Raw genomic sequence first — 16,739 nt, 5'->3', positions numbered from 1 at the left:
GCTCTTCTAGCTACAACGGCACATCCTGGCTGAGTGATTGCCTGCTCAGAAAGTCACTGGCTGAGCGGGCAACCACTCAGCCGGGGTCGTGATGTTGCAGCTAAGAGAACTGCAGGTCACTGGTGGATGTGAACAGGACGGGTAAATTAACATTGTTTATTATTTTCGGTATTTTTTCTGTTGCATGGGACTTCCCCTTTAAGTATCATCATATTCGGCTGTGTGTTTGTCACACAGCCGCTATTACAACTCTATCAATCTCATCTCTAGTATACAATTACAATATTCCTCTGCCCTATGTTTAAAAAAAAATAGTTAAACTCTGTTTAAATTTATTGCTAAAAATGGCCGTTTATTGCAGCTGTCTCATCAGCATATATACATATTTCTGCCGCTGGAGCCAGTGCTGGGGACTCTGGTGTTGAGGCAACTCAAAAAATGAAAAGCTAAAGTTACGGCTGAAGTTGAGCTCGGTCACTGCAGGGACTGGAGGTAATTTCATATTATAGAATTTATGAAAGGACCGTCTCTTGGTCACGCCTGTTCTGCCCCTGAGTTTAGCTTTGACATTAGCTTTGTCTTTTGATGGTGGTTGTTCAGGAGGACTTTCATTCACATTATAGATGTCCTTCTTGGCATCGTCTTTCTGACTTTGGTGGCAGTCAGACATATTGACAGGTAACGTCTTTGGAGATGGGATGCTGTGAAGGAGACATGTCAGCGATGTCTCAGAAGGAGATGCTCTTACCCATGGTGTCACATCACTGGCAAGGATGGGCTGAGGCTTTTGCTTTCCCCTGGTCTGTGAAGCCTTTTGAGATGGAGGAAGGTCTGTATTCTTAGCAGTACTTCGGATATTAAGAGCTGGAGTATAAAATAATATTAGCTCAGGACAAACAATAACTGGTCAGCATAGTGATACCTCCTCCTTTATTATATAAGATCCTATTTATAGGCAGACTAAATCTTTGGGCACTACTGTATTACAAACCACATGACCGGCCTCAAGGCTAAATAACCATATGAGTGGCCATCCAGCCAGATGCTTCAGCTTTGCACACAACAGGACCAAGTTAAGCCTTATTCGAAGTAGGATAATTCATTACTTAAATAATTCGCCTGCAAGTAGCTGTTATAATTGACAGTGATATTTAACAATGGCTTTGTAGCCAGCAAATCTGACATTAAAGGAGAAGTCTGGTGAAAATTTTTATTAAAGTATTGTATTGCCCCCCAAAAGTTATACCAATCACCAATATACACTTATTTAAGGAAATGCTTATAAAGTGCTTTTTTCCCTGCACTTACTACTGCATCAAGGCTTTACTTCCTGGATAAAATGGTGATGTCACGACCCGACTCAGAGCTGTGCGGGCTGTGGCTGCTGGAGAGGATGATGGCAGCGGGACACTGAGGGACACAGGGCACTGGAGGGACACTGAGCATCCCTCTGCCGTCATCCTCTCCAGCAGCCACAGCCCGCACAGCTTTGGGAGTCGGGGTGTGACATCACCATTTTATCCAGGAAATGAAGCCTTGATGCAGTAGTAGGTGCAGGGAAAAAAGAACTTTATAAGCATTTCCCGTAATAAGTGTATATTGGTGATTTGTATAACTTTTGGAGGGCAATACAATACTTTAATAAAATTTTTGGTAAGACTTCTCCTTTAAGTATTATATTTAATTTATACTTGGGTTTCCACTTCTCCATATTGGTGACTGTTCAAAAAAAATGCTGAATCTTACATTTGCTTTCTAGACTGGATCAAGACAGCTTAATAACAGGTAAACATATTTATAGGATTTATTTCCAGGCCAGAAGAATTGTGTAATTATGTTCTGTTGCCACAGAATAAAAATAAATATCAGAAATGACTAAAGTTTCTTGTACCAGTCACTATTAACCTGTGACTAACTCTGCATTTACAATACTGAATTATTTTAGACACCTGACACCGGCAGCATGTTTATTAACGCCTCCGCCATGACGAGTAGTGATAAAAAGGAGCAGGTGGCTACACGTGGATTTGATATGTGTATATTAGACTATAAACCTGGCATCAGGTGTAGGCACCTTTCATGTATTTTTAGTTGATTCCCTTGTAATGAGAGTAGACGCGCAGGTAACGCCCCTGACATATAATCTGAAAACCATCGCACTGTGGGGCAAGACTAACACGTACCGTAATATGCCAAGTGCAGCTGAAGCCAGGTTTTTGTAATGGGCGCACACCTCTCATTATCTGACCTTGTTTTGGAGGTTGACTAACGCCAGTGATTTCCTTATGCAGCAGATGGAAGATTAAAGTTGGCACACCCTCAAACAGCTTAAACCCACTTATGTGTGGAGGTAGACAAGCCTTTGATAGTGGCATATAGCCAGGGTTGACTTGATACATTTCCATGCACCCACCACCTGCATTTATGAGCACAACACCTCTCCAGGGAAGCATGGCATAGACTGAGATGCCCGCCCTACTCATATGGCTCTCGTTCAACTCATACCTGTGACCTTTCCTGCCCCTTTCCTGATCAACGGCAAAGCAGATAGGTTTCCCTTCTCAGCCACCCGTTCAGTTAATGTGTTGTCCGGGCATCTGGCGTCAGCTGGTATCTGAAATGGAAAAATAACCACAACATAGCTAAACTGACAATGAGAATATTCTATATCAGTGGAGTAAGGGGAGAGGGAGATGTTGAATTACTTTATATAGACTATACCATTCCACTGCTACTATGTCATTCGGACTATTCAACCCAAATATTGGGGGTATCTGGGTGACACTCACTGTAAGGGTAGCCATATTGGCTGTCACCCTGTTTTTCCTCCAAGACGCAGAAAAAGATGGACATTTCCATTTCAACACCCCCTATCTATTAAATGACATCCTAAAAAAAATTCACTTACTTTCTGTAGAGAGTTGTTCTGCCGAGTTCTTCTGTTGCTGTTCCAGTCACTCTGCAATTTTGGAGACAAAGCTGTAGGGTCTTCTGTTTTTTGACAGAGCCTGGGGATCGCTGATTCCACACGTGTACCAGCTGCAGCCCCATGATCCGGTACCATTACAGTCACCCTCTTAGTGGTCCCTCTAGCTGACCTCCCTTTCTTGGGACCACTGTTCTGGTGCATTGCAGAAGCTGCTTCTGGTCTTCAGTAGACTCGTACAAACAAACTAACATTTCTGGTTATTGTGAAGAATGATTTTCCTTTGTCCAAAGCTCTGCATGGATGGGTATCCAAGTTCATTGTTGAAGTGTCACTGGTGAACCATGGAGGTTCCTGCTGAGGGCTCAGATAAATTATTCATTAAGACTCTTGGGTTGGGAGTGGATTAGGCTTTCATGGGTGGCAAATACTCAATAATTCAGATAGGCAATGGCAATGCACATTTGTATCTGTTATGAAACCTGTCAAGAGAACAACAGGCAGTGAATGGGAACCAGAGGATCATATTTAGAGCAAGATACAAAGACAAAGCTGCTCAAGACCTTGCTCATATAACATCAGAGTAGGACATATACATGTCTCTCTGAACTCTCCCATATGTGGCATATCTGAATAAGGTATGAATGGACTACTATAACATTCTGTTAATTCAAAATGTCCTTTAGTTTTAGCACTGGAGTGCTTGGAATTCCCAATTACCTAAAATTTGTCTTCACACTTTTGAATGCCAATATTATCATCAAGAGCCATATCAAATGGCTGAAATAAATGTATAGGTTGATTTTCTAAAGTGGGAAGTATAGTGGCTGGTCATGGTTAAACACATTATATTAATGGGTGATTTCATAAGTTAGTATTATGGCTTTATTTAAATCCTGTTTTGCTCCTATGTACAAAACTATACTATAATAATACATCCCCCATATGTACAAGAATATACCTTCTATAATGGAGTGATAGTACTCTAGGCCAGAAGGCAAGTGGCAACACTTGAAAGGGCTGTAGCCTAAGGAGATACGCCCTGCACCCTACACCATCCCCTACCTGCATCCTATGTTGGAATAAAGCCTAAAGCCAAGTTTTAAAGTCCCGGTGAGTGCTGGAGCTTGTTGTTCTACTTATTCATTCACTACTATAATACTGCCCCCTATACACAAGAATATAACATCTATAATACTGCCCCCTATACATGAATATAACTACTATAATACTGATCCAATGTACAAGAATATAACTACTATAATACTGCCCCCTATGTACAAGAATATAGCTACTATAATAGTGCTCCTATGTGCAGGAATATAACTCCTATAATACTGCCCCTATGTACAAGAATATGATTGCTATAATACTGCCCCTATGTACAAGAATATGATTGCTATAATACTGCCCTCTATGTGCAGTACAAGAATATAACTACTATAATAGGAACAGTGGAGAAACAAAATCCGGCACTCACCGCTTCTTGGATGCAGGCAATACTATTTCATTATTCCAATGTAGTTACATGGTAGGGGGGGGCCCTTCAGTGCCTGGAACAGCCATCACCACAGGAGTCACGTCATGCACCCCAATCCATTTCCTCCCTGTCATAACTACATCGGAATAAAGTACGGACAAAAAGAGAAAGGAGCCGCTGCACCTCACGCCTATGGCTGCACTAATGCCTCTCGGCTACATTTAAAAACCAACGCCAGGATGTTGGTATATAATTTGATCAAACCATATTGCCTCATGTATCACGTGCTGGTCCCCTGGTTCACATGAGTCCCTACACTAACTCAACACTGTGATGGTCAGCGACCACCAACCCTGCTTGTTCACACTTGTGTTGCTTGGTGGCAGCTTTTTCCGCCGGCGGTGCCTTCTGGGTTTGGGGGGGGGGCCTTGGGGTTTGGTCCTGTGACAGTGGGGTTGCAGGGCCATTCTATGGCCTCCTTTCCCTGCTAGCGCTCGCTTTGCGGGGTTAGTGGTCGCTGACCGACACAGTGTTGCGTTAGTGTAGGGACTCCTGTGAGCCAGGAGACCTGCAGGTGGTACATGAGGCAATATGGTTTGATCAAATTATATACCAACATCCTGGCGTTGGTTTTTAAATGTAGCCAAGTGGCATTAGTGTCAGCCATAGGTGTGTAAGGTGCAGCAGCTCCTTCTCCTTCTCTCCATGTCCGTACAATTGCATTCAAGAAGCAGTGAGTGCCGTAATTTATTTTTCTGTTCCTACAAATGTATGCTTCTCTCTAGTCCGTGCATCCTGCCAGGGCTACTTCCATTCATAAGGACTGCCCGGCTTGAGCATACCAGTACTCTATAATGCGGCATCTATAGACGTTTGGTGCCAGATGTACAAGAATATATCTACTATAATACTGCCCCCTATGTACAAAAATATAACTACTATAATAAAAAAAATCGATCTGCACTACCTCCCCTATGTTTGTATGGATATCTACATGAAATAAAGTATCACATCTACAAGTTACATGGTGAGTGCGCTCTACCGTATCTACTGATGTTTTGCATATTGTCTTGGACTCTAGCGCACCCCGTGGGTATACCGTGATTGATATTGCTGGACTGTCACACTACACATGCCTTATCCTGCAGTACCTCAGACTGGCTAGTGTGGTGCCGGACCCTACTGTCTCTAGTTGGTTATAACTACTTAAATACTGCCCCCTATACACATGAATATAACAACTATAATACTGCCACTATGTACAAGAATATAACTACTATAATACTACCCCCTATGTACAAGAATATAACTACTATAATACTGCTCCTATGTACAAGAATATAACTACTATAATGTGAATGGCCTTGCTCTTGAAGGTCAGTTTAATGTACAAATATATCTCATTAAAATCAAAATATTAACAGCAATTATTCAGGGACATCTAATGTTCGCACTTCACAATCTCCAGGCCTTGTCCACAGAGCACACACAGATGCCCTTTATCACATGTCCAACAGTCTAGCTCAGACACGTCAGCTACGTGACAGAATCTGGTGACCACATGCTGAAGTCTGTTGTCGCCTAGATTCCATAAAGTTAGACGCTGATCCACAGAGGCAGATACTAACAGGTCATCTTGGAGGATGCGCAGGCCGGTAACATGTGCGGCATGAGCAGAGTTAGCAGAGGCTGACCGTACAATTTGGAAATTTCCTCTTTGATCATCCTGAGAAGAACCGTCCAATATTAACCAACGCACACTGATAGAATTATCATCTCCTCCACTGGCAACCAGGTATTGTCCATCCTTTGTCATCCGGACACAGAGACTGTTGATCCCACACTGATGAGTGGAGACGGTAAAGCAAACAGGTCCCAGATCTGTAAGGAACAGAAGTCTCATTCGTTTTTATTATCCATTCTTTATTTCTGATTAGTTTTGTCCTTAATGTAACATATATTTTATTTTAATAACGTAAAGGAACAGCAGTGGATGAAGCATTAAACTGATTTTTTTTTATCTCTGTGTCATGCTTCACCCCTCTGGACCTGTATTTCACATGATGCACTAGTTCAGTTTTGCAAGGACTTAATGACAAATCTAACCTGCTGAAATCTGCCTTATGTGCACATGGTATGTGTGTTACCTTTATCGTCAGCTCCGCTCCTGTGCTGTTTGTAGTGTAATTCTGCATCCGGTAAGGCCGTTTAGAGCACTGGAGACTGGACTACTGCCCCCAGAGGACTGGTCCACCCCCAGCCGGCCAGTCACTTCTAATTATTATCAGTGAAGTGGGCGAGCCGATGCCCTGGAGGTGGCAGCCCTGCCCCCAGTGATCTAAACGGCCTTACTGGATGCAGTTAAACTACAAACAGGGCAGGAACGGCGCTGAGGTTGAAGATAAGTCACATACTTTCATTTTTCTTACAGAAAGTCAGGGATTGAAATCAATGGGTGAGGTAAAATCGCCACCAAATCCACACCAGACTTTCAGGTGGGTTTCTTGCAGATTTTTCTTCAGCAAATTGGTCTACTGTGGTATTGGCCAAAGTGTCCCATTTTAATTATGTATTAGGAGGACATTTCCCAATAGAATAAATTAAGTTAGGCAGCACACAACTATATGGGAGCTTACTCCTGGCAACAAATGCAGCAGCTGGTGAGTGACTACCCCAGAGCTCCTGCAGAAAACAATGTGGACACCCACTGTTCTGCATACACTTGTGGTATGTAGCAGTGGCCAGCACAAATACCCCAGGATAAGAGATATACTAAAGAAGGCGAAGTGGTTTAAGTCACACTATGGCCCTGCTGTTTGAAGGGACCTAAAAGGATCTTTGCTCGATAAAAGGAGACCGATACTACAAATAAAGCCTGATAGCTGGAGGCCCGCTTACATAATATGTATTGGTGACCAGGAGCATCAATGTTATACTTCTGGAGATGGGACAAATTTATTATATTTGATAAATTATTTACTATATTTGATAAATTGTTTACTTTTAAAACTTTATTTTTAAAATTAGAAAAATATTAGAGGACACGCTGGATGCACAGAACCCTCCTTATAATAATAGCCATATGTTGTTTATGTATCATGGATCAAATGATCTCTATTGTTCTAACCCCAGGGAAATCACTCAGCACTTAATAAATCTGTAATGAGCCTCTTCAATGCATGCAAGTTTTAATGTGCTCTCACTGCCTCCTCAACTAGAATAACACTTCTTAAGACCAACGCCTTACAAACTGCCCTCTCCGGCGGACAATGCCCTTCACCACAGAGTCACACAAACTACTTTTTTTTACCTATCCTGACATGTCAATTGTGGTAAATACACGTATCATTTACAAAACAATTTTAGAGCATCCTTTCTTGGAACTCTGCATTGTGAGGGTCCTAGGTTATTCCACCTAGAAATGTATGAACCCAAACTCTCTGCATTTGATTACCAGTGGCTTAAGAAGTCTGATGCAGCCCCAGGGCTCGTGTGCAATAGCGGCGGCAGCGAGCAGGGAACGAGGAGCAAATGAGCGCTAATAGCGCTCGTTTGGTCCTCAAAGTTGCTCCGTGGAATAGGGGCTGGAATAGGGCTTTGTGCATTCTGACATCTCTACACAGGTGTAAAGGGTAAATTTAGCGTACCTAATCATACCTTATTTTATATCATACGTCATGGTGCTCGTTCAAGTAAAAAGTGATCTTTTATCGACTGCAGATTGTGTTAAGTGGGCGGGGCCTCGCAACATTAGCACCACTTAGCCACGCCCATACCACCACTGTTGCCCACGCCCCCTGACGTCCATTGGTGGGCCGGCCTAGAGGGGGTGGGGCCTAGACCTTTAGGCCAGCCTGTCCCAATGGCAGGCTAGGGGGCGGGGCCAACAGTGGCGTTGTGGGCATGGCTAAGTGCCGCTAATGTCGCGAGGCCCCGCCCACTTAGCACAATCTGCAGTCGATAAAAGATCACTTTTTACTTGAACAAGCACCATGACGTATGATATAAAATAGGGTATGAAAACCGCCAAATTTACCCTTTACACCTGTGTAGAGATGTCAGAATGCAAAAAAAGAGGTGACAGTGTCACTTTAAGTGACTTCATTTGCTACTGTATAATTTACAGCTTTACAGCCTGCAGGAGTCCAGTGTTTAGTGATGACCACAAATGAAATACTTTGAATTACAGAAAACAGATACTCACCCTGCACAGCACAATCTGTATTCCAATTTTCCAGCTTCATTTCAGCACAGGATATTGTTCCAGATACATCCCAAAATGCAATGCAACCATCGGTAGCTGCGCTGCACAGCATAACTCTAAGATAGAGGGGAAATATATTCATCCATTGTCAGCTATATTAATGATACCTATACATGAATCCTTGTGGCATCCTCTTGATCTCACATGCATCAGTGGAGTCACAGAAGGGAATCCTTTTAGGTGGGGTCAACATAATGGAACTGAGGATTTTTTAATCATATGCATTTCTAGGAGTGATAATCAATATGGCTGTCATGACATGTCCCACAGGGGAATGTCAAATTTGCCTAGGTCTGCAGTGATAGCTCCACAGAGTTCCATTCTATGTAGTAACTTGACAAAGGAAGAAAACTCTGGAAAATTACTGGAGATTTTTTTTCTATAAAAGGGATAAATGGTATGTAATTAAAATACCTTTTGCTCCCTTATGAAAACAGCACCACAACTGTCCTCAGGTTGTGTGTGTGGTATTACAACTTCACCCTATTCACATCAATAGAATTGCTATGTAATACTACACACAAACTGAGAACAGGAGTGGTGCCGTCTCTAATGGAAAACTGCTATCTTTTTCTAATTATGATAGTGAAATATTCTGACTGTGACATAAAATATTTTTCTAAACTATTACCTTGTATTGCTGCCAGAAGTATGGACAAATGTCTCTACTTTCAGTACACATCGTTGGTGGTAAAAAGACTCAGCTACCAATATCATCTGTTGAGAACTTTCATTCATGACAAAGAATCTGCAAAAACATAAAAAACATTAGGTTAACCAAGACACAATATGAACAGTCTAATAGAACACAGGTTTACTGCCACAAATGGTAGATACCCCCTTGCCTCCAATCTGAAGGGTTATATACACAACATCCGATTTTCTGGCATCAGGCCTCTGTGTCAAAACATAAAACAGGTATAATTTGCCCATAGTAATCGGTAAAAAGAAAGCTGAGCTGTGATTGGTTGCTACAGACCTTTTTCTATTTCACAAAGATTAACAAATTTGCCTTCTTGGTAATCTCCTGCTACTGGTGATCAGGCACTTTTTAAATTCATACTGTCATCCCCCTTACTCTCGCTTCATTTCATTGGTGGGCAGTGTCACCTAGGCGGGGCTTCATGGCAGTTAGGCCATCTCCCTGCTGGGGAGAGGGGGCACAAGTGGTATGAATCTCCGTCTAGGTGAGGCCACTGAGGAAATAAAGATACAGACAAGTGTGTGTTATACAGGAATATATTGAATGTACAGCATCTAAAATTGTGGATGATGCAGAGAATCGCACATAGAGTAAGGGGGTGACAATATCACTTTAAATGGTTAGTCGGATGGAATACACCCTTTAAATGAGCACTGTAACTTACTCTAATGTAAAAAAAAAAAAACATTTGCAATGCTGTAGAAATGACCAAAGGTTCAACCGGTGGGGTCTGGGTATTCAGAACCAGACTGATCCTTAGAATGGGCCAGACATTACAGTCATGTGAAAAGTTTTTTTAAAGTGACTGGGTGCACTTTGTGTATTCAATAATTTTTATGATCTCATTGATCAATTATTATGGTTCAGATGCATACTCACCTTACAGATCCATCACTGCAAGCAGCAGCAAGATATACGCAGGAGGACACAGGTTTCATGCTCTCTGGAATCTCATCTACTGTAGTGATTGACAGGTATCTAAAAAAAACAAGACAATAGAATTCCATAAAATAAAATAAATAAATAAAACAAAAAACGATGTTATTATTAATGAGAATGAGGCATATAAACAAATGGCATATCACTAGGATTAGCCATCACTTTATGATCAGTAGGGATTCAACCTCTGGGACCCCCACTAATGTAGAGAATGATGGGATAATATACTATCACTTATGAGACGAGAATACCCCTTTTACCCCTTTAAAATGATCCATGTAGACATATATGTTGCAGTGAAATGATAGAATTCCCTAGGGATTTGATCAAATCACTGATCCCTTTTAGGGAAGTGATGGAATGAACGATCGAGCAGTCACCCGGCTCTATGTATGGCGGCAGAGGCGGACGGTGGAGCAGAGCGGCACACCTCCTGGCAGACATATGGTGGTTGGGCGGACAGGAGAGCAGAGTGGCACACCTCCCGGCAGGCATATGGCGGCGGGGTGGACGGGACCGGAGGCAGACGGGGAGCAGAGCGGCACACCTCCCGGCAGGCATAGGGGCGGACGGGGAGCAGAGCGGACAGGCCGGGGGAACAGGAGCCATGTCACAGGGTGGGGCGGACGGGGAGCAGAGCGGCACACCTCCCGGCAGGCATATGGCGGAGGGGATGAACAGGGAGCGGATAGGCCGTGGGAGCAGGAGGCGTGTAGCAGGGGAAATGAGCGGAAAGGGAGCAGAGCAGACAGGCTGGGGGTAGCAGAGAGGCGATAGGGTAAGCAAAATCTGTCGCAGGGGAAAATGATGACTTCATTCCATCATTTCCCTGAAAGGGGTCAATAATTTGATCAATTCCCTAGGGAAACGATGGAACAGCCCGGTCATTTCATAATTTCCCGGGATTTGATCAAATCCCTGATTCTATCATTTCACTGCAACATATACACCTAAGTGGAAATTAGAGGCTGGTGAATGGGGGAGGGGGTCCTTTAATTGAATTCATGCACTTAAGCCCCTATTACACGGGGCGAGTGAGAGGAGTAAATGAGCGCTATCGATCCCCTGCTCGCTGCCGCCACTATTACACCCAGCGGCAGTGAGCGGGTGAGAGCCGGGGGGGGGGGTGTCGCGGGGAGGTACGAGAGGCCGCCCGAGTGATCACTAGATAGTCCAGGCAGCCCATAGCATATAGCAGCGGTCTGCTGCCACCACTCCTATTCCACGAAGCGACGGCAGCAGATTGTTGCTGTATGAGTCGTTTGTCTTTCATTATGTTGAAAGACAAAAGACTACAACGATCAGCCGACATCGTTCAAGACGGCTGATCGTTTTTTTCTATTACACAGGACGATTATCAGCTGAATACGGCTGATCCGTTTAATAGGGCCTTTAGGCTGTCAATGTAATACATTCTGTAGCACATTTATCAATAGTCTACCTAGATGACACAATGAGAAGGTGAGTCATATAATGTAAAGTTAGTATAACAGATAGATACTCTCAGCAAATAACAGACCATAATTTGGATAATACAACCTTTACTAGACAGTTACCTGGTTTCTGGATCCATCTTAAGCATTCTGTGTTTATTCTTCATTCTATCCCAGTGTTCATCCAGTCTGTGGGAGGCTAAGTGAATGACTTGGCATGTAACATTGTCCTTAACCTCATCTGCTTGAATCACCAATTGGTAAACCTCAATCTGAGCTCTACCTCCAGCAGTGAACAATACAGTAGAGAGGATACCATCCTGATGTATAGTCCTGGCTAAAGCCAATGTTTTCACACTAGAGAGATGGTCACTTATGGTTGAAAGACAATACAAGTGTCTGGAATTTCCACTGAAGGCCCAAATATTGACGGTGGTGTCTTCACTGCCTGTAATAAGGATGTCAAGAAGTTCTTTACTGGAATTCTTCATTGTTCCAGCATACTTAACGCTAGTCAGTTCTCTGCCATGCAAGGGTTCCTTTAATACATTCTGGATTCTTTCAGCTGGCTGGCTATGGTAAGTGAATACATCACCAGATTTGATATAGGCAAACATTTCTTCTGAACCTTCCTTCTTATAGCTCCAAGACCTGTGTCCACCACCACAAGGGATGCAAAGCAGCTTTTCATTAGTTTTTGTACTCCACACCACAAAGTCAGTAGAGTGGAAACCAAGGATGTGTAAGTCCCCATCGGGTGTAAAGGACACACGTTCGATCCACTCCATCCCCTTGCAAGACTTGACTTTGCGAAGCATGACCAACTGGCGTCCTTCCACCTTTAGCTGGCGATAAAACCCATCTCGACCGCTGCTGTACACAAAGCCATTATGGTACACAACAGATGTTACACCTAATTTGCCATGAAGGCCAAAGAGCACATCAACCGCCTCTTCCTGCCCTTGTGGGCTCAAACCATCAAAACTTTGAGGGCTGTTTATGGCCCTTTGTACAGACTCGTCATTATTGTTTTCTTTGCTGTTTGCTCCAGAAATCCTGATAGGAAATAACACCAATGAACCTCTGCGGTCACCACACACAATCAAACTTTCTTCAGGCACAAATGCTATGGCGGTGTGCCATCTTTGCTTGCAATTAGGTAGCAGGAACCTACACTTCTCTATGACAGATGTAATATTTCCAGACACACATGTGACATCAGTCCAAACTATTACTCCATTAGGACCAGAGGAAAACAGGCTACAGGTGTCTGAAGACAAATATGATGATGAGGAAACCCAGGTAAGGCTGTGTACTTTACCTTCATGGTGCTTTACCTCCTTGCAAGTGTGAGCAGACGAAAGTGAGAAAATCTTTACACTGCCTGTTATATTACCAATGGCACAAAGGGGGAAATCAGCCAATCTGATCGCCTCTAGGAGACCGTAAGATTTATAGTTACCATCCTCCAGGACAAAGGTCCATTGCTTGCTAATGAAATCATAAGTGTATATAAAACCCAAGTCAGTCATTATAACAAGACAACTGGTATCTGCTAACGTTATTGCCTTTAGGACGCCAATGTTGTTGGAGGCATCAAAATGTAAATTCAAAAGGTTGCTAGATAGGGAAGATTTTTCTCTAATCTGCCAAAGTCTGATTCCAGAGTCTGCTCCACCAGTGGCAACCAAACCGAGCTCGCCTTGGACAGCAACAGCTCTGATCCCTCGACCTTTGTGGCCTTTAAAGTTATGTATGATATGACCACAGTAGCTCCACACAATACAAGCGGAGTCTTCACCGATACTGATGATGTTGTCTAGAAGAAGCCTGACTGACCACACTCGTGCTTGATGGCCATATAACACAAGAAGACACTGGACGTCAGGATTACGGTCAGTAAGACTGCCTACATTCCACACCCTGAGGCTGCGATCATCTGAGGCTGAAGCCAGAACACCTTTCTGCATTTCATAATGTATGCTGAAAATGACACCATTGTGCCCGCTTATTCTTCTTCGAGGCTCTACTCTTCCTTCTTCATTAGTTTGGTCAGACATTCCCCAAATGACAAGCTGGTTGAACACGGTCCCAGATATCAGCGTAAGCTCTTCCCAGGTTGTTCCCACAAAATGAGCAGAGTACAAGATACATTTTTCGGAGCAGTGAATTTCCTTTAAGACTTTACCCTGCCTGTAGTCATAATATGCGACGGAATTGTGCCCCAAAGCGATGCCAAGGTAAGTGGTAGATAGCAGGCCATCTCCAAGCCTTTGGATGTCCCATATCCAATCGTGCAGCTCTTGAAGCTCACAGACTTTGGACAGTCTTACTTCCTGATCTCTGCTGCTGAAAATCAGAACAATAAGACCCTTACTTCCAAAAACCCCCAAGACAGAAGAGTCTGAGTCTTCTAAACCAAAAGTCTTTATCCCATGGATGGTGTAACCTGCGAGGACGTTCTCCTTTATCCTCAGAGGGCTCAAACTGCTGCTTCTTAGGCAATAAACATTCAGGTTAGGGCCTTCGCCTAGAAAAAAAAACACACGTATTCAGCTGTTAGTAATTTAAAAAAGCAAAACAAACATTATAGCCATTTGGTGGAAGTCCGTAGCTACGGGTCTGTGATGAATGTAGTTTTGAACTGTATCTCTATTTTTACAGTTCACATAGGCTGCCACCCAGCTTATCTGAGCCTATGAAAGACAACCCTGTCTAGATATACAGCAATATAGGAGTGGGAGGTGCTCCTGAATAACTAGGTAGCCTTTCCATTCAGGAAACAGCAGGGTGACAACATTTGTGGGAGCTGCAATGGCAGTCATATTTTTTTCTAACCCAGCTTTCCTATAAACACATTTTTTTAAAGAACTGGATGGAAGGGCTATCCCCATTATCCACTAGAACTTACCAGCTAGAAGATGATCACCCACAAACTCCAGTGCAGTAATAGGAGCCAGCAGCAGCTGTGACTCCATCTTGGTCACACACATAGAAACCTCACAAAACCACCAGCATGATCTCCCCAGGTTTTCCCATTAGTCTAGAAGTAAAAAAAAACAACAACATTAGGATTGTTCAAATCAATTAGACAAACTAAAGCCTGACATATATACAAAGCTTCAGCCTAATCACATGACTGTTGTTTCTTTAATGTAGAAGATTGCATAAGTCACAGTATATGTACATTAAAGCCGGGATTATTATAAAAAAATAATGCACCATATCTGTCCATAGATTGAGTAGAGCTTAGCTCCACTTAAAGAGACTCAGAACAGCTCAGAATGCAGAGGGAAAAAAAAGACTTACCGTACTCACTTATCTCCCGCCTATCCAATGCCTCCCTTGGTCCTCTGCTTAGCTCTACCTCCTGGTCCCTCTGGACATAGATGTGTGATCCCTGTGGCCAATGCAGTGACCTGCAGCAGACACATGTCCGTGTCCAGAAGGACCAGAAAGTAAAGACTGTTGGGGGAACCTGAAGGCATGGAATTGGTGGCAATGGAAGATCTGTACAGTGATTAGGACTTATTTATTTAAATTATTTGAAAACTTACAGAGCATGTTCTTGCTTTTATGTTTTGAGGGACTAGCGAACTCCTATAGGTGCATGTCAATAGCTGCATCACTACAGGGAACCTGGGGACAGATGTGGTGCTGTTTCTGGGAGAAGAGAAGACAAGTGTGTGTGTGTAAAGGTGTATGTTTCTGGCATACAATGTATGCCAGAAAACTTGTGTACAAAAACTACAAAGCTCTAAGCACTTGTGTAAAAGTAGGCAGGGCTTAGGAGAAGGGGTGTGGCGTCTCACCGCCCAGAAAATCTCTTCTAATTTATTCCAGAAATCGCTCTTAGGGTAGCTTCACACATACCGTATCGCAGTGGATTTGATGATGTGGATCAGCAGGAGATTTAATCTAAATGACTGAACATAGCAAGTCTAAATGACTGAACATAGCATCAAATCTGCTGCAGAACCTGAACATGTGAACACACCCTTAATTGTAGCCAAAATCTATTCCCGCTCATAGCTGATGAAGTTGTCCGTCTGTGGCATACAGTCAGAAATGTGACACATGTATTAGCTGTTCAACCACTAAAATAATTACCACCTTTAACGTGTGGCAGGGTGATAGTGTCCATAAACAGGGCCGCCTCCTCACCAAATGACTGACAGCCGGCTCACCTGCAGCTAGGTAGGATTTCACCATAGCTGAAGATGACCTGACTGTGAGGAGGCGGCAGCCTGGAGCCAGAATGGTGGCTGGAGAGCAGGTTGGGCATGCTGAAAGTTTCCCTTTAAATGCCGGTCTATGGTAAATCTGCCTGATTCTACTCCTTTAATGGTCAGTTACTAAAGTTATTAATCTCTAAAGCAGCAGTTGACCAACTTAAGCTGTCAGGGCATGCTGGGAGTAGTAGTTTACAACTGATGGAGAGCCACAGGATGACAAAGCAGGATACAGAGTGTACTATACCAGAGGCCATTAGGACAAGTCCAGCAGGTGGGGACAACAAGTCACAGCATGCCTTCCATGTAGGGACCACCTGCTGGCACTGCCGTGACCTGTCACCAGTCCTCATCACCCGAGCTTGTCTGACGTTACATCCACACATTCCCCACTACAGTGATACACTCATCCGTCTCTATAATAGAACACCGGGACATGTTTCGCAACGCACTGCCAGGCTTGTCATACTTACACACGCTCCTTAGAAGCACTTCCGCCCAAAACTATCACGTGTTTCCGGTCAGCTCGCCTGCCCAATCACGAAACAGAATACTGAAACCTCCGTTGTAAACGGAATCGCGATTGGATATGTGTTGACAGAAACAAAAGAATCACCTACAAGCCGTTGCTAGGCGATGAGCGTATTGGAGCACGTGACCTGAGTGGACCATGGATTTCTCTTTGTAGGATTCAGGGTGCACAGTAGTTACGGTGGTAGGACTGTACACTGTGATGGAATCGGGATTTGGTGACCAGCCGCA

The 16,739-nt window shown here is 43.5% G+C and overlaps 2 protein-coding genes across 3 annotated transcripts; both read right to left on the bottom strand.

The window, feature by feature from the left end:
* Positions 1-352: 352 nt before the first annotated feature.
* Positions 353-4,100, bottom strand: LOC138789890 (uncharacterized). The gene is made up of 3 exons (XM_069968746.1): positions 2,909-4,100; positions 2,506-2,614; positions 353-864 (listed from the first exon to the last, which is right to left on the bottom strand). The coding sequence occupies exons 1-3, from the start codon at positions 3,128-3,130 to the stop codon at positions 353-355; spliced, it is 843 nt and encodes a 280-aa protein (XP_069824847.1). The 5' UTR covers positions 3,131-4,100.
* A 1,656-nt stretch (positions 4,101-5,756) lies between these two features.
* WDR6 (WD repeat domain 6) lies at positions 5,757-16,489 on the bottom strand. Of its 2 annotated transcripts, none has more exons than XM_069966771.1 (7): positions 16,451-16,489; positions 14,657-14,788; positions 11,869-14,275; positions 10,253-10,351; positions 9,302-9,418; positions 8,611-8,726; positions 5,757-6,287 (listed from the first exon to the last, which is right to left on the bottom strand). In XM_069966771.1, exons 2-7 carry the CDS (start codon positions 14,736-14,738, stop codon positions 5,848-5,850), a joined length of 3,261 nt encoding a protein of 1,086 aa, XP_069822872.1. In that variant the 5' UTR covers positions 14,739-14,788; positions 16,451-16,489; the 3' UTR covers positions 5,757-5,847. The 2 variants fall into 2 exon arrangements, with proteins under 2 accessions (XP_069822872.1, XP_069822873.1); XM_069966772.1 differs by lacking the exon at positions 16,451-16,489 and adding an exon at positions 15,055-15,279.
* Between the last annotated feature and the right edge of the window lie 250 nt (positions 16,490-16,739).

The sequence above is a fragment of the Dendropsophus ebraccatus genome, chromosome 4, assembly GCF_027789765.1.
Source record: "Dendropsophus ebraccatus isolate aDenEbr1 chromosome 4, aDenEbr1.pat, whole genome shotgun sequence".
Classification (NCBI taxonomy): domain Eukaryota; kingdom Metazoa; phylum Chordata; class Amphibia; order Anura; family Hylidae; genus Dendropsophus; species Dendropsophus ebraccatus.
Note: the sequence above shows the minus strand (reverse complement) of the source record. Positions and strands in the feature narration are given on the sequence as shown.